The sequence below is a fragment of the Geotrypetes seraphini genome, chromosome 11 (assembly GCF_902459505.1).
Source record: "Geotrypetes seraphini chromosome 11, aGeoSer1.1, whole genome shotgun sequence".
NCBI classification, from domain to species: Eukaryota; Metazoa; Chordata; class Amphibia; order Gymnophiona; family Dermophiidae; genus Geotrypetes; species Geotrypetes seraphini.
The window spans coordinates 60363576-60389417 of record NC_047094.1 but is presented as its reverse complement, the minus strand read 5'-3'; the positions used below and the strand labels follow the sequence as shown (position 1 = coordinate 60389417).

Sequence of the window (25842 nt, the reverse complement as noted above, 5' to 3'; positions counted from 1 at the left end):
CAAACTGTACCCAGCTGCTCGGGGTAGTTTGTGAAACCATTTCAATACTGTTCACTAGCCTTTAAAAGTAAATGCACACCTGCCAAACTTCCCACCATTAGCATTGTATTATACTCTTTTGCTCTGCTGTTTAAATTTCTCAGGGGCCAATGCAGAAAGCTTTCACAGGCTGTAGCACACAGTTAATGAAAAGTCCACACACTGTTGTGGTTCAGCAATATTAACTTGTATGGTAGACCTCGGCACACAGCATTTAAAATGCATGGTTAGATTAATAGCTAATCTGCAGCAATGCAGAGAACTTTTAATCTGTGCACTGATGTTTAGAACGCAAGAAATCTGAGCCCCCCAACTTGAACCCTCTAACCCTGATAGCTTTCTGTGTGGTTCTCTGATAGTCTCTCCTTCCCTCCCAACTTCCAAACACAAATGAGTCTGGCAGCCCTATGAACCCCTAATCTGAACCCCGACTCCAATAGCTTTCTGCATTGTTTTTTGTCAGACTGACCCCACATGGTGTACTTCAGGATGTACCATGCGGGGTCAGGTGCCATTGTTTTTCAAGATAGTGGTACCAGAGTCTGGAACGAATGGGTATTGCTCCTTCTTAAAGTGTGACCTCGGAGGACCTGGAGCAGGGGTTAGGTGAAGGTTACTACTTGATACCCAGGAATGTGATTTTTTTTCTTCAGTTGGGGGGCAGGAAAGGGGTTATGTTGGGTATGGGGTGAGTGTCATTACATACAGGGAATTGGGAGGTCTTGTGTCTAGGAAAGAAAGGGAAGGGATGTCATGTTGGGGGAGGGTATTTATTTATTTATTTATTAAAAGAGGGCTTCTAGACACCAAGAATTGGGAATTTTAATAGGGTGAAGGGGACCAGTGCATATGCCTGTCAGTACCTGAACCAATCACTGCGTAGGTAGTGACAAGAAAGATGACCTTTTTTTTTTTTTTTTTTTGCAATGAGCTGCAGATCACTGCTGTGGTTTTAATGTGGCAGTAATTTGCATACTGATTTGATTGCATCATGCTGTGGTATTTTGAGATCATTAATTTTGAGGTAGAAGCCGTGCAGATTCAATAACTACTCTGTGCAGTGGCAACACACTGAACAGGTAGCCAATCTCCATGCTCCTCTGAGAAACCACTAGTCTTCGCCTTCCTTTATTACCCAGCATGTCCCTTGTGCCTATTGCAAAGCATGCCCTGATGTCTCCCAGGATTCCCTTTATGGTTGATTGATTGATTGTGTTTATTTTCAGGTGCTGGTGAAACATCAGGATGTCCATTCCACATTGCCCTGGCTGTGCTTAGACAACCTACTGTGCAGTTCCTCTTTGCTGCTTCCGTTGCTGCTGCAGCAGGCGTTCTCGCCTGGTACCTGATGTGAAAGACCATTAACTGTTAAAGAAGATGCACGTTAGAAACTTTGTAAGGACTAAGCTAACCTTTTCAGGGCATTCCTATGCAGGATTTATAGTAACAAAATTTTTCTATCTAATGCACAAGTATTGGCACCCTGTGGAGGGGGCATTATGTGGCTGCAGAGGTAAATAACAAGAAAACAAACAATTTAATTGGCTGATATTTTGCTTGCGTGGTATCATACATATGTTATGCTTGATGGCATTACTGCTGTGACTTCAAATATGGTATTGACTAAAATCCATAAAGATCGGTAGTAGAGGAGGATTCTAGTGGTTAATGCAGCCTTCCATTGTCCCAGGTACAAAATAAGTAGTACCTGTATATATGTAAACTGCTTTGATTGCTTGCCCTGGATCGATAGCATGGATATTGCTACACCTTGGGTTTCAGCCAGGTACTAGGGACCTGGATTGGCCACCGTGAGAACGGGCTACTGGGCTTGATTGACCATTGGTCTGACCCAGTAAGGCTATTCTTATGTTCTTATGATATATTAAGTCCCATCCCCATTCTCCTTTCCTTTGTAGAACAGCTTTGAGTAATTCCCACAGTGCTTTAGCTGACATTTTAACATTTAAAGTATTTAGTTTTATTGCCATATGCGGCCGACTGTAGCACTTTATCCTGATGAACAGGTCAGGGAATTAATGTAATGATAAAACTTCTGCCCTCTAAGACTGGATGGCTTGGGAATTGGCGAAGAGACTTTAAGGACTGGATAAGTGAAACTGGAAGAGGGTTTATAAAGCTGCCCAGGGAGCAGAAGGGCTATTTTATTGGTAGAGTTGCTATAACTGAAAAACAGAAGAATGGCTATTTCATGTGTAAATAATGGCAATAAGGGATACAGCCAGAACTAACCTCCTGCTAAGAGTTGGAGAGCAGTGCGCTAGGGGGAAGAGCTCCAGCAGGTCCCAGATTCTAAAGCAGCACTTCTGCAAGATGGTGTGCAGGCAGCAGCCCTTCTAGAAGTTGACAGTTGGGAAATAATCAGGGAAATGATTGTTGTGACAGGAATTTTTGCAGTTGGCCTTTGCTTTCAATGCTATAAAGCCAAATCCTAGGCAGTATGAATCGATAAATATGTAATGCACTTAATATAATTTAAAGATAAAAATATGTACAGGATTATGTAAGTAAAACCAGTCATTCCCTGTGGTAGTTCAACAGGAATAGATATCACGTCACTACTCTTTTAGTTTTTGCTTTATTTTTTTGGGGAGTGTTATAACATAGCTTTAAGCCTCTGCCTGCTCCCAAGTGGTTATCAGGGAGGGAAGGGGTGAAAATGTCATAGGAACTGGCCCCAAAGATTGGATGCACTTTCCAGCCCTGATTTTTAGGCATAGTAATAATTGACCATTTCATAGTGCAGAATGCCCTATTTTAAGGGGGGGAAGAGCCTGATCTTTTAGTTTTGCCTGCCTGTCTTAACAGATGGGTAATACCTAACCAAGGGTTTGTATCTGAAAAAAGTGAAAGCTATGCAGCAGTGTTCAGCTTGGGGCTAAACTCCAGGACTGTAAGTGTTCAGCCACCCATGACTGACGGGGAAGAACTGAAAGATAATGCCATATGCCTTGCATCATTTAAGATTAAGTGCACTACTACTATGTTTTCTTTTCTTACATCTGACAAAGTGGACTCTGGTCCTCAAAATCTCATGACTCAATAAATTGGTTAATCTATAAGGTACCGCCTGTCTGTGTCCATTTCTATTCTCTTGTTGCTTATTTGCAGTATTTTGGATATATCTACAGGTAGTGAAGGAGCACATGCTATAAATAGACTGATGGTAATTTTACATGCCACCTCGGTTTGGAGGTCTGTAGATATATGTCTGTTTGTTGAAGACTACCGGTAGTGCTTTTGGGGGAATATTAGAAACCTTTTCCACATCTAAAATGTGGGTTGATGCATATAACAGACTCATATTAGGTGTGCTTAAAAAGTCTATATGATGCAAGTAGCTTTGTATGTGTAGAGCAGACACGCTTGAGGGAGGAGTGTTTGCAGTCACGGTTTATGCATGTACTTTAAGCACCAACATATGTCTGCCTGAAAGCGCGTGTAAATAAATGCCTGTCTTAAATCCTAGAGGTGCCTTCTGCAGGAGTTATACTGGAATGAGGCTCCTGTAAAATATCAAGGTCTTTTATTTATTAACCCCCCCAAAAATCTGCACAGTGTACAGGTACAGGATCCTTTATCTGAAATTCTGAAAACCAAAAAGCTTTGAAAACTGAAATTTGACACTTCATTTATGTTTGAAGTGTTTAATGTTTGCCTTATTTTGAAATAAAAAAAAGTCTGGTGGCAGTCTTATGGTCTTCTGATTTAACATTACCATTCCAAAACCCAAAATATGCCTGGTCCCAAGGATTTCAAATAAAGGATCTTGTACCTGTACCAATAAAATTCAAATCAAATAATACTGAAGACATACTGTAGTTCTTAAGTACAGTATATGGCTACATTTAAAAAAGGGGAAAGAAGAAAACTCCTTAGAATAAACACAGAAAAGGAAGCAATCCAAAATCAGCCCCCAGCCCCCAAAATCAGCCCCCAGTGTTCGTACCGGGGCTCTGTTGGTGACGTCGCCCATTTGAGAATGCCTGCTGTCCCTGGATAACACCTGTTACGGTAAGTAACTGTGCTTTCTTGTCCGTGCTGTGAGCTTGGACATTAAATATATACAAGTATATGATTAACTTTGTTGAGGATCACTGATGAGTCCTGGAAATTCCGCTTCCACACTGCAGCTAGTATAAATTGACCAACCATTACCACATAATGGACCCGTTTCTGCTGCTTTGATAAGAAAAACCTAGGTTCCAAATTTAAAAGACAACAATTCATATCTTTTATCAAGTGGCTTGTTAAAAAGTGGTCAGGGCAAGTCTTTAATATAGGTGCCCACATTTCATCTGTGTGAATATATAGAAGAATAACATATATGCACATGTATGTGTAAAAGTAGAGAATTATGTATATTATGTTACTTTTATTATTTGTACAACGCTTTGTACCTTTGGTTAAGCATTTAACTTACCTTGGTTAAGAGTTACTTACCTGTAACAGAAATCCACAATGGGATCTGGAGGATGGGACTTGGGCAGCCTTGTGATAGATACAAGAAATCTTATTTTACAAATGAGATGCAGATGATAGTGGTTCAGAAAGAGGCTTTATTCCAGTGGAAAGTATAACATTAAGATGCCAAGCAACTGGAGGAGGCTTTACTGGTGGTTTAGTATGAAAACTTTCATGAATTTGGAAGCTAGAGGATGTACTGATAATGACTTTTACTAGAAGTGTATGAAAAGTTGTAGTAGCATTGAGATGGCGCTCACAACTACTTCAGTTGGAGTTCAAGTTAGAGCGTAGAGTGGAAGGTAGTCCTGGACCAATGAGAGAGTACAAGTGTTTGGATCTAATTAATTTGTATTACACAAGACTGTGAAGCGAGCCCACTTAAAGCGATAAGTGTTGTGTGGAAAGTTTTCTAGAAGCTTCAATGATGGCTGACACTGGTGCAGAAAGTATCTATCTCTTGGAAAATAGATACCATGCTTTGAGAGCTAATTAATGTAGACTGGGATGGAGTAGAGATTCTTCGTTCTTCTGCATCAGCAATATTGGAAAGATTTGAAGTGTGATGGGTTCCTGTACACTGTACTGTAGGAGGAGAGGGAACCATGGTTGTGGCCATCGAGGTACCATGAATATCATAGTGGCTTCTTTTTGGTGAAGTCTTAGTAGAGTCCTCCCCAGTAGAGAAATTGGAGGGAAAGCTTTAAAAGGAAGTTGTCCTGCCAATCGAGGAGAAAGGCATCAGACTCCAGACAAATGGGAGTGTAAATTGGAACAAAAGACTGGAAGTTTGTGATTGTTGAGGGATGCAATGAGATCCACTTAGAGTTCCCCAGTCCTTGAATATTTAACATAAAACAGTTGAATTGACTTGTGAGGTTGTAGGAGTCTGCTCAACCTGTCTAAGAGATTCTGTTTTCTTGTTAAATAAACCTCTTTGAGGAATATGTTTTGAGGCATTGACAAGGAACAAAGCTGTATCGCCTCCTGATTTGTTCATGTAGTACATAGCTATGTGGTTTTCTGTTCAAATGAGTTATACTTGATTGAGGTAATGCTGGAACGTGCGTAGATCATTTCAGATTGCTCGGAGCTCAAGGAGATTGATGTGGAGAGTTTTCTCATAAGCACTCCAACTGCCTTGAGTATGAAAGCCATCTAGGTGAGCTCCCCAGCTGAGCACAGAAGCATCCATTGTTAATATCTTCTGATGTGGTGGAGTACAGAACAGGGCAGCCTCTGGAAGGACTGTGTTCAATAATAGCCACCACTGAAGAGACTGACAAAGGTCTGAGGTTACATGAATCACTTGGGAAAGTTTTCTGGAGAACTGAGACCATTGGGTCAAGAGAGTCCATGGAGGTTCTCTGAGATGTAGATATGCAAATGGAGTCACATGGACTGTAGATGCCATGTGCCCTAGAAGACTCATCATTTGGCACACAGTGGTGCATTGGAGACTGGACATTTTCTGGCAAATCTGCAGTAAAGTGATGAGCTGCTGTTGAGGTAGAAATGCATGAGTCGTGTCCAAAAGTTCCCTAATGAACTCTAGAACCTGAGTGGGTTGCAAGTGAGAGTTTTTGTAATTGACTGCAAAGCTGATGTGTAGGGGAATTTATGGGCAGTTGATTCGCACCCTAAATGAAACCTGCACCCAACATCCCCACTCCATTGACCTGGCAGCCTCCACATGGCACTCCAACATCCAATCCCTCTATAATAGCCTTGCCCAGACAAAAACAACCCAAATAATCACCAACAAAGCACCTGCTCCCTGGTACACTAGTGACCTCCGCTCCATAAAACGATCGCTGAGAAAAGCAGAAAGGATCTGGATCAAACACCCGTGCTCTGAAACCAAAGCACAGTGGAATAACATATCCATCACCTACAAAGCTGCCATTCTAGAAGCGAAAAAGACCTACTACACTCGCCTCCTACAACTAGCCCCTTCTAGATCCAAACAGCTGTTCACCCTCACAAACCAACTCTTCACCAACGCCCAAAGAAAAAGTCACAACAACCAAACAGAACTTGATAGCGAGACTCTCTCGGACTTCTTCCAATCCAAAGTACAAACCATCCGAGATAATCTTGACACCAGCACCACACCCACTCCTACTCAGCCCCACCCGATTCCAAATACCCCATCCTCCGCCGCTCTCTCCCAATTTCATATGGCCACTCATGCCGAGGTTCTCGAAACTCTGAGAGAACTCAAACCCTCCAACACCATCCTCGATCCCTGCCCATCCAGCCTCCTGCTGTCCACAGAAGATGCCATGGCAGAATCCATCCTCCCCATCATTAACGCCTCTCTAACCACTGGGACTGTTCCCCTCAGCTGGAAGTCAGCTATTATCAAGCCCACTCTCAAAAAACCCACCCTTGATCCTAATGAACCTGGCAACTATCGCCCAGTCTCCAACCTCCCATTCGTCTCCAAACTCCTTGAACGAATTGTGCTCCACCGACTACACCCTTTCATTGAAGAACAAGCTGCTCTATCCCCAGCCCAGTCTGGCTTCCGAAAAGGCCACAGCACAGAGTCAGTACTCCTTGATATCATTGATGACAGCTGGTCAATACTTGACAAAGGCAGTGATGCCCTACTAGTCCTACTTGACCTCAGCGCTGCCTTTGATACAGTCGACCACCACCTCCTCACATCCAGACTCTATGACCTCAGAATCAAGGACACAGCCCTCCAATGGATCACCTCCTTCCTCCATCAAAGGACACAGACTGTCCTACTAGGGACACACAAATCTAACCCCAAGCCTATCAAATATGGTGTTCCTCAAGGCGCCCTTCTATCCCCCCTTCTATTCAACCTCTACATCAGGCCTGTCATTGATATAGCACAGAAATATAGCATTAAAATCCACTCTTATGCAGATGACATCCAGCTGCTCCTCCCACTAGGCGAGAACCGGTCGTCCCAAATTGCTAACCTCCAACACTGCCTCTCTGACATGAAAACTTGTATGTCAAAAAACAAACTTCAACTGAACGCCTCTAAAACCGAACTCTTATGGATTAGAAAAAAAAGCACCAAATACACACGTCCTACACTAGCATGGGACTCCACTCTACTAACGGCAACAGATCAGGTTCACAGCCTAGGAATAACCCTAGACGGACACCTATCCCTATCTGCCCACCAGTGTTCCCTCTAAGCGGGCGGGTGTTGTGAGCAAACTTTTTTCACCGTGAGCCAAAAATATCGGGCGCCAGCAAGTTATGAGCCAACTCGCCCGATTCTCCTCTCGCCGCCCTGCCATCTGCCGTACGCCTCTTCCGATCGTGCGCTGTGACGAGAAACGTGTGCGCTGCGATGTAATATTTTGTGCGCCAGCGCACGCCAGCGCAGCTTAGCGGGAACACTGGTTCAAATGGTTTTATTTATTTCCCCAAATTTATTTTTGTTATACGCATTGAAAATATTTGATATTGCGTTTAAATCAAAATCTCAATAAACTTGAAACGAGTGCCCGTGAGATTGTGGGAGGGTTAAATACTCAAAACTTAGAAGTTTTTGCTACGCCAGCTTTCTGGTATCTTTACATACAGTGGCGTACCTAGCATATGTAACATCCGGGGCCCATCATTTTTTGGCACCCCCCCCCATCTGTAAGAAAAACATGATTTTTAGTAACAAACCACACGTCACACATGAGTACCTAGGAAAAGGCAGCATCTTACATATTGCAGTGAGCAGTACATCAATACACCCATTGTAAAACTAAACAAGCCAGACCAGCACAGATCAATCCTACACCGTCAATCCTAACAGAAAACCATGTCTTTCGAACACACAGAACACAGAAAACACCTTCGCCTAGTAAGGAATATGTAATCACAAACTAACCCCTCCCTCTTTTACAAAACTGTAGTGTGGATTTTAGCTACGGAGGTAACAGCTCTGATGCTCATAAAATTCTGAGCATCAGAGCTGCTACCACCAAGGCTGGTGCTAAAAACGCTTCACAGTTTTGTAAAAGGGGGGATAAAATAAAAATACATAGACAAAGGTTAAATTGAACCAGCAAGAAGCTGGACTCTGCATACAATGCTTCACAGAAACAGTACACACTAACCAAAATCCAGTGAGGTGGATTCTATTGACTGCGGGGTGTCAGATTGACCATATCAGCAGGTCTGTCAATTCCTCATTCATCCCCTTCAGACAGTATTTTTTGTATCTTTTTTATATGCTTTTTATATAAGTATATTTTTGAACTTTCATTTTTAGCGTTTTTTCATAATAAATAGTGATAAGAACAATATTAAAGGTGACTTAGCTTATTTCTGTGAGTATATAAGTCATACTGGTTTGAAGTTTTTTTCTCCGATGTTATACATAGAACACTCCCCTCTGCCAACGCGTTTCGCCAGTCTTTCTCAAGGCATGGGGTTCTGAGGAGAAATTATAAGATATATTTTGAAATATATTTTGAAAACCAATCATTTAATTGAGACAAAAAGCTAAGCTTAAAAAAGAAAACTACGGCACATACCTGATGCATAAAATGTACCTAGTTTGCGTATCTGCGGCATCGAAAAGATGGCCGCGGCATTATTTTCTCACTGAAATAGAGGTTGTTTCTGACGTCAAGTATGACGTTAGTAATTAAGGTCAACTTGAGCAAGCCAGTCAGCTGTTTCATTTAACCCTATTGGAGCCATGGAGTTTAGCATAAACATCCATCTGAGTTCTTTTAAATTAAGGTTCTTTTCTATATTACCTCCCTCCCACCCTGCTATGATACAGTCCAACACTCGCCACTTGAGATCTTTTAAAGTGTGATTGCACAGTTTCCAATGATGAACCAAAGGAGACGTTTCATTTCGAGTATGAACCCTGGACTTATGTTCCGTCAACCTTACTTTTATAGGCCTTGAGGTCCGACCAACATAAAGCTTAGGGCACGGACACTGAATACAATAAATAACCTGACTGGAGTTGCAGTTGGTTGAAAACCTGGAATAATACATCTCCCCTGTAATAGGGTGAACCCACGATTCTCCCGGGATCGTGAACGGGCACCATTGGCACCGACCACATGGGAGATGACAACCCTCAATCCTAGGTGTCGGGTTTCTGATGATGCTGTGATTCACATATTCCCCTATGTTTTTTTGTCTCTTGTAAGAGCAGATCGGATGATTTTTCAACAGAGGATTAGCTAATTTAACAACGTGCCAGTGTTTTTTGATAATGTGAGAAATTTTAGAAGCCAAAGTGGAATATTGTTGGATGAAAGCAATATTCTCTTCAGGGCAAGACATTCCATTCGTCATATTAGAAATGGGCAAATCACTCTTCTCTTGAAGTAGCCATTCACGATGGGCATACTTTGCCCGAGTGTAGGCTCTTTTGACCACATCATGAGGGTAACCGCGTTGGTAAAAGCGTTTCTTCATAATTTTGGCTTGTGTGCGAAATTCTTCTATAGAGTGGCAAATCCTTCGTAACCGTAAAAATTGGCTAATAGGCAAGCTTCTCCGCAGTCCAATGGGGTGGAAGCTGTGAAACCGAAGCAAGCTGTTGCGGTCAGTATTTTTTCGATGGAAAAAATACTGACCGCAACAGCTTGCTTCGGTTTCACAGCTTCCACCCCATTGGACTGCGGAGAAGCTTGCCTATTAGCCAATTTTTACGGTTACGAAGGATTTGCCACTCTATAGAAGAATTTCGCACACAAGCCAAAATTATGAAGAAACGCTTTTACCAACGCGGTTACCCTCATGATGTGGTCAAAAGAGCCTACACTCGGGCAAAGTATGCCCATCGTGAATGGCTACTTCAAGAGAAGAGTGATTTGCCCATTTCTAATATGACGAATGGAATGTCTTGCCCTGAAGAGAATATTGCTTTCATCCAACAATATTCCACTTTGGCTTCTAAAATTTCTCACATTATCAAAAAACACTGGCACGTTGTTAAATTAGCTAATCCTCTGTTGAAAAATCATCCGATCTGCTCTTACAAGAGACAAAAAAACATAGGGGAATATGTGAATCACAGCATCATCAGAAACCCGACACCTAGGATTGAGGGTTGTCATCTCCCATGTGGTCGGTGCCAATGGTGCCCGTTCACGATCCCGGGAGAATCGTGGGTTCACCCTATTACAGGGGAGATGTATTATTCCAGGTTTTCAACCAACTGCAACTCCAGTCAGGTTATTTATTGTATTCAGTGTCCGTGCCCTAAGCTTTATGTTGGTCGGACCTCAAGGCCTATAAAAGTAAGGTTGACGGAACATAAGTCCAGGGTTCATACTCGAAATGAAACGTCTCCTTTGGTTCATCATTGGAAACTGTGCAATCACACTTTAAAAGATCTCAAGTGGCGAGTGTTGGACTGTATCATAGCAGGGTGGGAGGGAGGTAATATAGAAAAGAACCTTAATTTAAAAGAACTCAGATGGATGTTTATGCTAAACTCCATGGCTCCAATAGGGTTAAATGAAACAGCTGACTGGCTTGCTCAAGTTGACCTTAATTACTAACGTCATACTTGACGTCAGAAACAACCTCTATTTCAGTGAGAAAATAATGCCGCGGCCATCTTTTCGATGCCGCAGATACGCAAACTAGGTACATTTTATGCATCAGGTATGTGCCGTAGTTTTCTTTTTTAAGCTTAGCTTTTTGTCTCAATTAAATGATTGGTTTTCAAAATATATTTCAAAATATATCTTATAATTTCTCCTCAGAACCCCATGCCTTGAGAAAGACTGGCGAAACGCGTTGGCAGAGGGGAGTGTTCTATGTATAACATCGGAGAAAAAAACTTCAAACCAGTATGACTTATATACTCACAGAAATAAGCTAAGTCACCTTTAATATTGTTCTTATCACTATTTATTATGAAAAAACGCTAAAAATGAAAGTTCAAAAATATACTTATATAAAAAGCATATAAAAAAGATACAAAAAATACTGTCTGAAGGGGATGAATGAGGAATTGACAGACCTGCTGATATGGTCAATCTGACACCCCGCAGTCAATAGAATCCACCTCACTGGATTTTGGTTAGTGTGTATTGTGAATTAGTCTTTGTCTACTTATTAATCTTGAAGAATGTCACAGAAACAGTGACACATGTCTCCTAAAGCAATAAATAAATAGAAATTTTTTTCTACCTTTGTCTTCTGTGGTTTCTCCTTTCCTCATCTTCTTGTAACTCTCTTCCTTCCATCCACTGTCTGCCGTCTCTCTTCCCCTATATGGCATCTTCTCTCCTTCTATGCCCCTTCCAGAAACTGTATGCCTCCCCCTTCCATCTCTCCTTTCACCCCATTGGTCTGGCATCTCTCTCCTCGCCTTCCCTCTCCCACACCTCTCCTCATAGTCTGGTATCTCCCCTTCCCTGATTCTCTGGCATCTCTCTCCTTTCCTTTTCTTCCATCTTTCGCTCCCCCTCCATGCTCTCACATCTCCCCCTTCCTTTTCCCTTAGACTGGCATACCTTCCTCCTACGCTCCAAGCCCTGGCATCTCCTCTAATTCCCTCCCTCATCTTCCTTCTCCCTCCAGCTGGGTACCGCAACACTCTTCCCTGCAGCTCTGCACTTCCCCACAATTGCCATGCTTCGGTTCCTCTTCTTCCTTCCTTCCTCCCCCCCCCCCGCGGGACCCTGCGGCACCATCAACTCTTACTCCCTCTAATGTCGGCCCTGCAGCTCCAGACTTCCTCGCACCTTCTCCCCTCCCCCTTTGGATCGCTATTATTTTAAATGTTATAGCCGCGGAGCTGTATCCATCAGTGGAGATGTCTAACCTCGGCCTGCCCCGGAACTCTTACTGCAACAGTGACTTCCTGTTCCTGCCTAGACGGGCGGCTGCTGCAGTAAGAGTTCCGGGGCAGGCCGAGGTTAGACATCTCCACTGATGGATACAGCTCCGCGGCTATAACATTTAAAATAATAGCGATCCAAAGGGGGAGGGGAGAAGGTGCGAGGAAGTCTGGAGCTGCAGGGCCGACATTAGAGGGAGTAAGAGTTGATGGTGCCGCAGGGTCCCGCGGGGGGGGGGGGGGGAGGAAGGAAGGAAGAAGAGGAACCGAAGCATGGCAATTGTGGGGAAGTGCAATCCCCCCAATGCGTCCCCTTACCTTACCGACGCGTGTGTGCGCTGTGAAGAGAAACTTTGCGCTGCGATGTAATATTTTGTGCGCGAGCGCAGGCCAACGCAGCTTAGCGGGAACACTGCTGCCCACATATCCCAAGTAATCTCCACCTCCTTCTACTACCTTCGCCAACTGAAAAGGATCAAACCCTACATCTCCACACCTGACCTCGCCCAACTCCTCTACGCATATGTCCTCTCCAGAATGGATTACTGTAACTCCCTATTTAATGGACTAACCAAAAATAATCTCAAACGCCTCCAACGGGTCCAAAATGCAGCTATCCGCCTCCTACACAACCTCAACTACCATGATCCCATCTCCCCAGCACTCCGTGCTGAACACTGGCTCCCAATTAGCCAACGCTGTGCTTTCAAGGCCCTGGCAATAGCCCACAAGAGAATTTACTCCACCACCCCCTCCTACATAAAATCCAAGCTTCCCATCTACACCCCCACTCGCACAATCCGCTCAAAATCGGAGATACGCCTACGCACCCCCCACCCCCCCCGGAAGGTCCCTCCTCTCAGAAACTGCCCGCAATCGATCCTACAGCCACTTCATTCCACATCTCTGGAACCAACTCCCCTTTCAACTCAGACAACAGAACTCATTATTAACATTCCGTAAAATGGTAAAGACCCTCCTCTTCAGCTAAAGATCACACTCAGTCTACTCCCCCCCTTAAGCCCACCTCTCTCCCCTGTCTATCTTCTCCCTAAATTTCAGTATAGTCCTCTCTTAGTCTATACTCTGACAAATTGTATCTAAACTCAAATAACTTGTACTTAAACTAAACTACTTATTCTTAAACTCTGCTCTTAATTTGCTGTATACTCCCTGTATTTAAATTATGTATGTAAATCTCATATGTCCAAACACTTAAACCTATTGTACTTCTTATGTCTAATTACTCTCCATTGTGTATGTTCACTTGTAGACCGTTCTGAGCTACTGGGAGGACGGGATAAAAATCTAAATAAATAAATAAATAAAATCAGCTTGAGGTGTTGGGATAAGGGAACACTTGAAAACCAGATAAGGGAAATATGAAAACTATAAGAGCAGAGCGTGGCAGCCACTATTACAAACATTTTGTGAATACTGTAGGTGCCAAAGCCAGTCCAAACGGAAGCAACTTGTACTGGAAGTGCCATGTTCCTACTCAAATGCAAAGATATTTCCTTTGGGCTAGGAGGATGGGAATGTGGGTGAAGGCTTCTTTGCGAGCTAGAGAACAAAGTCAGTTGTTCTTTTCTAATAGAGGTAATAGGATTCTCAGAGAGACTATTCAAAATTTCTATTTCACCAAATATTTGTTGAGAGCACAGAAGTCTAGAATTGGACAGAGTCCTCCAGTTTTTTTTGGAGTAGACCCCCCCCCCCCACCTTGGCCCTTCTTCTGCAGGGAACTTGTTCTATGGCACTGAGCTGGAGCAGGGCTGAGAGTAGAGAATGACATAGGAACAAATATGTTCCCAGAGGAACTCAATTTCCCTATCCCCATGAGTTTTGTTTCTGTCCTATTCCTGTAAGCTCTGCCTTAACCACACAAGCCTCCAACTCTTATGATTTTAAAGTTTGAGTCTTCTGCAGAGGGAGACAGAGTTTGCAGGAATAGGGCAGGACAAAAAGTTCCTGCAGGGAAGGGAAAAACTTGTCCCATGTCATTCTCTAGCTGAGAGCTCTTGTTGAAGCAGGTCTTCTATTGGTAGCTGAAAACTGACTCTTGGAGGATGATTTTGTGTTTGTTTTTTCTGGAATCAGATGGCATAGCCCTGTCTTACTATATGGAACTTTTGCTGAGTTTGGGCTTGAGATTTTTGAGTCCTCTGTTATCTGGAACATCATTGTGTTGGTACTCTAGAGGACATAGATGGTTAAGTGAATCTTCTCTTGCTTTAATAAGAGGAATGCCTAGGTGTATAAAACCTCTTAGATGTTTGAGGTTTGGAAGATTTCAAGGAGGATAAAGTGACCATAAAAATATTAATTCCTGTCTTTTTTTTTTTTAGTCACTTCCTCTCATCCCCAAACAAGTCCGCTCACAGACACAGAATATTGGCCAAATGTTCTTGTACATAGGCATGGCTTCGGGTTTTAGATTTAGATGCCAATCTCCTTATGGCTGTATATACTACTGATGTTTTTGATGTGACATCAAATGCAGCAAAGAATGAACATGCCATATTTCAAAAGAGATCAGTGGTGATGTATTGAAAAGACTCTAAATTTTCTGTAGGTAGGTACTGCTCATAATGAGAGTTTCTAAACCAGACTTAAAAGTAGAATGTGTAAAATTCTATGACCAAATTTGTCTAAAGAATTCTATTCTCTCATCCAGATGGGTTACTGGTGTAGGTTCTGGAGCTATTAACTTTCTTTAGTGCACTGCAGATTCCACCAGCAAGGACTGATGTTGCAGTAGTGGTCTGTCAAATCCTGGACAGGACTGCATGCTGTATAAAGTTTCTAATTTATATGGTGCTGCTGGGATTAGAAGTGGTGTTTCTTACTTCTTAATCATTGCTTTTCTTCTTTAAATTATGTACTATAGAAAAATATATGTAGTATGTATCTTGCCATTGAGTCAGAGTGCCTCAAATGAGAAGAATGCTCTTTAAAAGACAACTGTCCTCTCTGTTGAGCATCACCAAAGCAGTTCGAGACCGAGCTCTCAATGGTCACTAGGGGTGTTGCTCGGGCTGTCTGACATAGGATGCACGGAAGCCAGTACATGCACCATGTGACTTCAGCATCAAAGCCAACTGTATTGCTGCACTTAGCCTGGCTGGTGAGCACAAAAAAATGATCTGAGACCCAAATCATTGGTCACCTCCAGATAACAATGAATAACTTTAGACATCTAGTAGTTTCAGTTTTGTCCCTTTTCTTTGACCCTCTTGGGATGAAACACAGGCAATCAAGACTTCCTGATTGATATAGAAGGCTTAAACCACTATGTGTAAAGAAAGCCCCCCCCTTCTGTAATTCTGAGGAGCGGCACCTTGCATGAGAGCACCTGTAATTCCGAGACCCATCTCACTGAGGCAATCGTCATCAAGAACACTGTCTTGACTGTAAAGTCCAATAGGAAAGCTTCCTGCAAAGGCTCATATGGAGCCTTGCTGAGCCCATAGAGGACCAGATTAAGATTCCAGGATGGGAAGGGTAGCTTCACATGATGCAACCACAGAGCCCCCTTTAGGAACCTTGACACATCAGGGTAAAAGGCCTGCTACTTGTACTTTCAGAGAAGCAACTGCCAGACCTTTCTCAAGTCATGCCTGCAAAAATGCTAGGACCACTGATACAGCTCCGTGTTATTCTTGACACCCCAGTGTTAAAACATCTTCCAGGCCTTAGCTTAGGCTGCAACTGTCAATGACCACTTCCAAATAACCTTTCCTTAGTAGGGGTGCTCGCTGAAGAACTATGCTGTAAACTAGAGAATTAGACTCAAAGGCACCCAACTCACATAACTTCTTAAAGAAAAAGGCAATAGTAACTCACAGTCTCAATATATAAGGGATTACAAACCTTATATACTTAAACCTTTTACAATTGCAAAATCTCTCATGATCCTCAGGCGAGGCCACCTCCCCACTCAATAAATCGTCATAGTAGGTGGCTTTACACCTCCTCTCGTCATCGGATCCTTATATTTTCTTAATTTTCTTAAACTTTTTTTGTGCTTGTATTCTTTATAATTTTTTATATAATTTAATGTTTAAATATTTAAATAGTTCATAAATAGTGGCTAAAATAAATTTACTTAGCTTTAGATCAGCTCAATTTCTGGTCTCAGTTCATAGACCAGAAATTGAGCTGATCTAAAGCTAAGTAAATTTATTTTAGCCACTATTTATGAACTATTTAAGTATTTAAACATTAAATTATATAAAAAAATTATAAAGAATACAAGCACAAAAAAAGTTTAAGAAAATTAAGAAAATATAAGGATCCAATGACGAGAGGAGGTGTAAAGCCACCTACTATGAAGATTTATTGAGTGGGGAGGTGGCCTCGCTGAGGATCATGTGAGAGATTTTGCAATTGAAAAAGGTTTAAGTATATAAGGTTTGTAATCCCTTATATATTGAGACTGTAAACTAGAGAATGACATGGGGACAAATTTGTCCCCATCTCCATAGGAACTCTATTTTATCCCAGGACAAGCAGGCAGCATATTCTTGACTGATGGGTGACGGCACTGACGGAGCCCCGGTACGGACAATTTTAGAGTGATTGCACTCTAAGAACTTGGAAAGTTCTAGCAGGCCGCACCGCGCATGCACGAGTGCCTTCCCGCCTGACGGAGGCGCGCGGTCCCCAGTTTCTTAGTTTCCGTGGAGCTAAGAAGTCGCACTTTTCAACGGCTGTTGAAAAGATTTTTTCCTGACGCCTTCCCGCTCGCGAAATCTGTTAGGAAATTGTATTTCCTTTTTTTCTTTTATTATTTTCTTAAAAAAAAAAATAATTATTACTTTCTTTTTTCTTTACTTTAGTCGGTTTTGCCCCGGCGGGGCCTGCTGCCACCATCGAGGCCTCGGCCTTCGATTTGACAGAAGCCGTTTTTACTTTCATGCCCCCCCAGCCAGGGTTTAAGAAGTGCCAGCGGTGTGCACAGCCTATCTCTCTTACGGACCCGCACAACTGGTGCTTACAGTGCCTAGGTCCAGAGCATCAGGCTTCCACCTGCACCCGCTGTGCCACTTTGAAAAAACGTACATTAAAAAACCGACAAATCCAGCAACGGTTGCTTTTCGGTGCCGATATGTCTGACCCGGCGGCATCGACTCCGGCATCGGCCCCAACTCAGTCGGCATCGCAACACCCAGGTAAGCCGGCTAAGAAGCCATCCCCGCTGGAGCGTCCTCCGGTCTCGATAACAGCGAGCCCAGTCCTGCTGACTGCGAGGCGCCCGCGGAAGCGCTCCGCCCCAATTGAGGTGAGTCCCTCGACCTCGGGCTCCTCATCCTCGGGGCGTCGAGCGGCACCGCAGGTACCGCAGAAGAAAAAGGCGGTACCGGTGCCTTCTCTGGACGAGCGCATTGCAGCCATCCTGCAGGTGCAGCTAAAGGAGCAGTTACAACAGCTCCTTCCTGCTCTCTTGACACCGAGCCTTCCAATCCCGGTCTGGTCTGAGCCACCGGTACCAGCAGTGGAGCAGCCTCTTTTGTCTGCATCCACTTTGTCGGTACCGGTCCACTCCGTTTCATCGGTCTCGATGCCAGTCCTCGCACCGGAACCGAGAGCGCAACACCAGGCTGTTCAGACTTCGGCACCCATGCAGCCTGTAACATCTCCCGGTACCGTGTCTATGATGTCAGGTAAGTCGGCACGCAAATCCCGACACCTGGAACCCTCCACTCCAGAGTCTCGAGACCGTAGCTCCCATATTAGGGACCCTGATCTGTGGGGTGACTCCGAAGAGCCTTTTCTTTCTGAGGGTGAGTGTTCCTCGGATGAGGATGATCCTGCTGCCCCTGATCCATCCTCCAAACAAGATTCTACATCTTTCACTTCCTTCCTGAAAGATATGTGTGAATCTCTGTCTATTCCTTTGGAGGCTGAGTCTAAAAAATCCAAAGCCTTCCTTGATGCATTGGATTTTGACCAGCCTCCAAAGGAATTTTTCAAACTACCCCTCCATGATATCTTGAGGGAAACCTTTTATAAAAACCTGGAGACTCTCGTAAATTGGATTCTTTATACAAAGTGATTCCTATCCCTGGATTTGATAAGCCGCAGCTTCCACATGAATCCCTTCTTGTGGAATCTACGCTCAAAAAGTCTGCCGGAGCTAGTGTATACGCTTCTGTCCCTCCTGGCAGGGAAGGTAAAGCCATGGATAAGTTTGGTAAACGGTTATACCAGAATGCAATGCTAGCTAACAGATCTGGTAATTATGCTTTCCATTTTTCTTTCTATCTTAAGCATCTTCTTACCACCATGGCTTCCTTTGAAAAGTACCTGAACGAAAACGACAGGCTTTTCACCACTGTTCATCATCTCTCTTCCAACTCCGTAAGTTTATGGTTTGCTCAATATATGACACAATCGAACTTACTACCAGAGCAACGGCCATGTCTGTGGCTATGCGCCGCCTTGTTTGGCTCAGAGTGTCGGAGCTTGATGTCAACCATCAAGATCGGTTGGCCAATGCACCATGCCTGGGGGATGAACTCTTTGGGGAATCCATGGACTCTACCACCCAAAAGCTCTCCGCCCATGAGACTAGATGGGATACTCTGCTAAAAACAAAAAAGAAGACTCCACCAGCGCGGCCTTTCAGACAGCAGCCGGCCTATCAGCGCCGTTATGTGGCTCGTCCCTTGCCATCAGCTGCCCAACAACCTAGGCGCCAACGTCAGCAACAACGACAGACCCCTAGGCCACCACAGCAGCAACCTGCGAAGCCACCTCCACAGCAAAAGTCCACACAGCCCTTTTGACTTAGTTCTCCAGGACATAGCCAGCTACCTACCATCTGCCCACCTACCTCAACCTATAGGTGGCCGTCTTACTTCTTTCCTCAGCCGTTGGGAGATCATCACCTCGGATCAATGGGTCTTCAACATCATCCGTCACGGCTACTCTCTCAACTTTCAGACACTTCCTGCCCAAAGTCTGCCAAGAGAGTCTGCTTTGAACACTCCTCAGTCTTCCCTCCTTCTTCAGGAGGTTCAATCCCTCCTCCTTCTGAACGCCATAGAGGAAGTTTCTCTAGATCAAAAGGGGCAGGGATTCTACTCCCGTTACTTTCTAGTTCCCAAAAAAACAGGAGATCTCAGACCCATTTTAGATCTTCGCGATCTCAACAAATACTTGGTCAAAGAAAAATTCAGGATGCTTTCTCTGGCCACTCTCTACCCTCTTCTCAATCAAGGCGACTGGCTATGCTCCCTCGATCTCAAAGAGGCATACACTCACATACCGGTAAATTTGTCCTCCAGACAGTACCTCCGCTTCATGATCAATCATTGTCATTACCAATACAAGGTGCTGCCCTTCGGTCTTGCCTCCTCTCCAAGAGTGTTCACCAAATGTCTGATTGTGGTGGCTGCCTTTCTACGCTCTCACCACCTTCAGGTCTTTCCTTACCTGGACGATTGGTTAATCAAGGCCAATTCATCTCAGACAGTACTCCTGGCCACCAACCAAACCATCCTGTTTCTACAACTTCTGGGGTTCGAGATCAATCTACCCAAATCTCATCTCATCCCCACTCAGAGACTTCAATTCATTGGAGCAGTGCTGGACACAGTCCTCATGAGAGCATTCCTGCTATCCAACCGTCTCCAAACTCTTCACTCTCTATGTCAGCAGCTACTTCTGCAAAGTTCCATCTCTGCCAAGCAAATGATGATACTCTTGGGTCACATGGCCTCCACAGTTCATGTCACACCCTTCGCACGTCTTCACCTGCGCACTCCTCAATGGACCCTAGCTACCCAGTGGTCCCAAGCGACGGATCCGTGCTCACGACACATATCTGTGACATCATCTCTTCGTCAGTCTCTACAATGGTGGTTAATATCCTCAAATCTCTCCAGAGGTCTTCTGTTCCATCTACCTCCTCATCAACTTGTCATCACCACCGACGCCTCTCCTTATGCCTGGGGAGCTCATTTGAACGAATTCCAAACTCAAGGTCTTTGGACAGCCCAGGAAATGAAGCATCACATCAATTTCCTGGAACTCAGAGCGATGTTTTATGCCCTCAAGGCCTTCCAACATCTTCTCTTTCCTCAGGTCCTCCTGCTGTGCACAGATAATCAAGTTGCGATGTACTACATCAACAAGCAGGGTGGGACAGGCTCTCGCCTCTTGTGCCAGGAAGCCCAGAAGATTTGGGCTTGGGCCACAGATCACCAACTATTCCTGAAAGCTATCTACATTCAGGGGGAACAGAATTCCTTAGTGGACAAGCTCAGCAGAATTCTCCAGCCTCACGAGTGGACACTCGATCCTTTAACTCTACAGTCCATCTTCGCTCGATGGGGCACTCCTCAGATAGACCTCTTTGCAGCTCCTCACAATCACCAGCTGCCCCTCTTCTGCTCCAGACTCTACTCTCCTCACATCTGGCAGCGGATGCATTTCTCCTGGATTGGTCCAATCTGTTCCTGTATGCTTTCCCTCCGCTACCTCTCATGTTGCGAACCTTGTTCAAGCTCAAGAGGGAACAAGCCACCATGATTCTCATCGCTCCACGGTGGCCCAGGCAACATTGGTTCTCCCTTCTACTTCAACTCAGTTCCAGGGAGCCTATTCTTCTTCCATTGTTTCCTTCTCTACTTACACAGCATTAGGAGACCCTTCTGCATCCCAACCTCCAGTCTCTACACCTGACAGCTTGGTATCTCTCGGGCTGACTTCAAGTGATACGCTGTTGTCTCAGCCCGTTCGTTCTATTCTGGATGCCTCCAGGAAACCTGCCACTCTGCAATGTTACTATCAGAAGTGGACACGATTTTCTTCCTGGTGTCTTCTTCATTATCATAATCCTACGTCCCTGGCAGTGGAGACCTTGTTGGATTACCTTCTTTCTTTGTCTGACTCTGGTCTCAAGTCTACTTCCATCAGAGTCCATCTCAGTGCTATTGCTGCTTTTCATGAGCCAGTTCATGGGAAACTTCTCTCAGCTCATCCTTTGGTTTCCAGATTCATGCGGGGTCTTTTCAATGTGAAACCACCTCTTAAGGCTCCTCCTGTAGTCTGGGATCTCAGTGTAGTTCTCTCCGCCTTAATGAAGCCTCCGTTTGAACCTTTGGCTACAGCTCCTTTCAAGTTCCTTACTTGGAAAGTGCTCTTCCTTATTGCTCTTACCTCTGCCAGGAGGGTCAGTGAGCTACATGCATTAGTTGCGGATCCACCTTTTACAGTCTTTCATCATGACAAGGTGGTTCTGCGTACAAATCCAAAGTTTCTCCCTAAGGTTGTCTCTGAATTCCATCTCAACCAATCCATTGTTCTGCCTGTCTTCTTTCCGAAACCTCACTCTCATTCTGGAGAACAGGCTCTGCATACTTTGAACTGTAAGCGGGCTCTAGCTTACTATTTAGAGCATACTAAGCCCCACAGATCATCTCCCCAACTCTTTCTGTCCTTTGATCCGAATAAATTGGGGCGTCCTGTTTCTAAATGTACGTTGTCTAATTGGCTGGCAGCGTGCATTTCATTCTGTTATGCTCAGACCGGACTATCACTGGAAGGTTCTGTCACGGCCCATAAGGTTCGAGCTATGGCAGCATCTGTAGCTTTCCTCCGTTCCACTCCTATTGAGGAAATCTGCAAGGCTGCTACTTGGTCCTCAGTTCATACTTTTACATCTCATTATTGTCTGGATGCATTCTCCAGACGGGATGGACACTTCGGCCAATCTGTTTTGCAAAATTTGTTTTCTTAATGGCCAACCTTCCCTCCATCCCTCTTTTTGTTAGCTTGGAGGTCACTCATCAGTCAAGAATATGCTGCCTGCTTGTCCTGGGATAAAGCACAGTTACTTACCGTAACAGGTGTTATCCAAGGACAGCAGGCAGATATTCTTGCGTCCCACCCACCTCCCCGGGTTGGCTTCTTAGCTGGCTTATCCTAACTGGGGACCGCGCGCCTCCGTCGGGGGGGGGAAGGCACTCGCGCGTGCGGCCTGCTAGAACTTTCCAAGTTCTTAGAGTGCAATCACTCTAAAATTGTCCGTACCGGGGCTCCGTCGGTGCCGTCACCCATCAGTCAAGAATATCTGCCTGCTGTCCCTGGATAACACCTGTTACGGTAAGTAACTGTGCTTTCCTGCCCGAGTTTTGTCACTGTCATTGCCCCATTTGTGTAAGCTCTGCCTTAACCACACAAGCTTTGAATACTTATGATTTTAAAGTGAGGAATGGGGCAGGAAAATGAGTTCCTGTGGGGATGTGAAAAAATTTGTCCTTGTGTTCTCTACTGTAAGCCCATAGTGTTCCAGATTCTCTAAGGGGACAGAACCTCGAGACAGAAGACCCATGTGGACTGGTAATCAGAGATTCTTATCTTTCTGCAGATGAATAAAGTCTGCGTACCATGGCCTGCAGGCCCAAGCCGTCACCACCAGAACTACCAAACCCAGCTGCTTCGCAATCTGGCATATGACTTGACCTATATGCTTGATACAAACATCAATCCTTCAGAAAGAAATTGCAACTTTCTGTAGAACAGCCCTGAATGCATAACATGCAAGGGAAAACTAAAATGAACTTCTTGCACTCTGTTTAATTTTTCTTGGTGGTTTAATGTTCCGTGATGACTAGTAACTAATGTATAATAAATCATTAAGCCAACAAGCCTATTTTTAGCTGTATGTAACGTCTTTCCATGTGCATTTGCTCACAATTCAGGTTTAGATGGAAAATTAATATAAATTATGTACTTGCATTTTATGTATTAAAAATTGTTGCGCAATCACCAAAAGGCTTATAATTTGGCACAATTAACAGTGGCCAGACAAAGACCAAAAATACACTTATAGAGGTTATGTCACATGAATTTGACTTTTTGACCACCCAACAGTGCAGGTATAGCTTCCAAGGCTGGGTCATGAAAGATGTCTTCTTCCTCACGTGTTTACAGGTATGCAAGAAATACATCTCAGAATTCAAAAGTTAAAAATTAAAATCTACTGTACGTAGTCAAGGTAAAATAATAAAATTGTGCGGAGGCAAGCAAGGAAACCGTGGTTGTTTTCCATGAGTAAACACGTGGGTGGGTACATTGCTATCGATTTGGCATCTATACAGTGAGGAGAAACCTGTTCTGCCCTAGTTGTGGGAAGAGAAACTTTTTACTGTTCTTGAAGCATATGTTGTTAACTGAAGGCTGGGCAATAAGGTGGCAGAGCTACTAAGGTACCAGAGTTGGGCCTCTGGGAGGATGAGGTCATGAGCCACTGAGGTGCCAGCATCTGTGACTCAGGGACGCTACTGCTGCCTACCAAGCTTGGCAAAAGGGATCCCCCAGCCAACTGCAGAGGAAGTCCTCAGCTGAAAGCTTGGGGGTCCTCATCAGAGGAGTATTTCTATTTTATATTTACATTAGAGCAGGGGTGCCCAACACGTCGATTGCGATCGACAGGTCGCTCGCTCAGGCGACCCCAGTCGATCGCAGAGCGGGTTCCCTTCTTCCCTTCTCTTTTTTCCCCTCCTGACTGGCCTGCTCCTGAATTCTGCTGCTGCCTCCGCTGCTCAACATTTTAAAAAAAAACAAAAACGGCTTGGAGAATTTATGCTCCGGGGGCTAACGTGTGCTTGTACCGGCTTCCCTTCTCTTCCCTCTGAAACCGGAAGTTATGTCCGAGGGGGGGGAGAGAGAAGGGAAGCCGGCATGCACATGTTAGAGCCCCGTTCGCGGGCTAAAGCGGGAGACAGGTCAGTGAAGCTTGCGATTTGCTCTTCTTGCTGCCAGGTCCTGCCTACTTTCTGTTTCCTCAAAGGCAGGACCGGGCAGCATTTCTCCCAAAAGATCGATCTTGGGCCGATCAGCCTTCCTCTCCCCGACGTCAATTCTGCCGTCGGAGAGGAAGTTCTGGCCAGCGGAACTTCCTCTCCGATGGCAAAATTGACGTCGGGGAGAGGAATGCTGGTGGGCCCGAAGCAAGGAGAGCTTGGCCGTCGGCGGGCGGCTTTGGGGGCCTGTTATCTGATGGCAGTGGCTTGTGGGAGGGCAGGGAGGGAGAAAGAGGGCAGGCAGGGAGACAGAAGGAAAGAAGAGAAACAGAAAAAAAGAAAGGGCAGGGAGAGAAGAAGAAAACATTGGGGGGGGGGGGAATGAGGTCAGGAGGAGAGGAAGCATACAGGCTAAAAGAAGGGAAGAAAGATTGGATGCACAGTCAGAAGAAGAAAGTGCAACCAGAGACTCATGAAATCACCAGACAAGGTAGGAAAAATGATTTTATTTTAAATTTAGTGATCAAAATGTGTCTGAATTTATATCTGCTCTCTATATTTTACAATATGGTCCCCTTTTACTAAACCGCAATAGAGGTTTTTAGCGCAGGGAGCCTATGAGCGTCGAGAGCAGCGCTAGGCATTCAGCGCAGCTCCCTGCGCTAAAAGGAGAAATTAGGTTCTTACCTGCTAATTTACTTTCTTTTAGCTTCTCCAGACCAGTAGAGGTTAACTTTACGAATGGGTATATATCTAATCATGACCAGCAGGTGGAGACTGAAAACAAAACTTTGGGACAGTATATCCTAGCCCCTCCTCTCTATTTCCCTCAGTCTGCCGAATAGCCAAGCAGAACCAAGAACTGGACAAAAAACAGAGAGAAAACACAATACTCCGAAAGGAGTAACAAATAACATACCCAAAAATGCTGTTGGAAAATGCAGAGGAGAAATTCCCGAAGGAAGAATGTCCCCACAGCTCGCCAGCTAAGCCAGCCGAGCCACAGCCGCTGTTCTTCAATTCTCCCCGGCCCTAGAAAAATACTAGAACCCGCAGCAAAAACCAAAAACTACCCGCGCAACAGCCCCAACAACAACAACAACAGACAGGGTGGGGACCTCTACTGGTCTGGAGAAGCTAAAAGAAAGTAAATTAGCAGGTAAGAACCTAATTTCTCCTTCTTTAGCACTCTCCAGACCAGTAGAGGTTAACTTTACGAATGGGACGTACCAAAGCAGTCCCTCTCACGGGCGGGACCCCCGAAGGGCCGATACCAGTACACGCTCACCGAACACCGCGTCCCGACGCGCCTGCACATCAACCCGATAATGACGAACAAAGGAATGCAAGGAGGACCAAACCGCAGCCTTACAAATATCCACTGGAGGCACGAGCGACGACTCAGCCCAAGAAGCCGCCTGACCCCGAGTGGAATGAGCCTTGAGAAACTCCGGAACAGGCTGCTGTTTCAGAAGATAAGCGGAAGCAATCGTCTCCTTGATCCAGCGCGCAATAGTAGCCTTAGAAGCGCCAGCTCCCCGACGAGGACCAGCCAGGAGGACAAAGAGATGATCGGACTTCCGGAATTCCTGGGTCCGCTGCACATAAGAGCGAAGGACCCGACCGACATCCAACTTGCGCAGCTGCCGTTGCTCAGAAGAGCCCTCCCGACCACCCAAGACCGGGAGAACCACCGATTGATAGACATGAAAAGGAGAAACAACCTTCGGCAGAAAGGAAGGAACAGGCCGC

The 25842-nt window shown here is 44.8% G+C and overlaps 1 protein-coding gene across 2 annotated transcripts in view; it reads left to right on the top strand.

The window, feature by feature from the left end:
• The window catches only part of HMOX2 (heme oxygenase 2), a 51831-nt gene extending 48705 nt beyond the window's left edge, over positions 1–3126 (top strand). For both annotated transcript variants that reach the window (XM_033914605.1, XM_033914604.1), the window contains exon 7: positions 1266–3126. In XM_033914605.1, coding sequence (XP_033770496.1) covers positions 1266–1393 — 128 coding nt within the window. In that variant the 3' untranslated portion in view covers positions 1394–3126. The remainder of the gene's footprint in view (positions 1–1265) is intronic.
• Positions 3127–25842: the final 22716 nt, after the last annotated feature.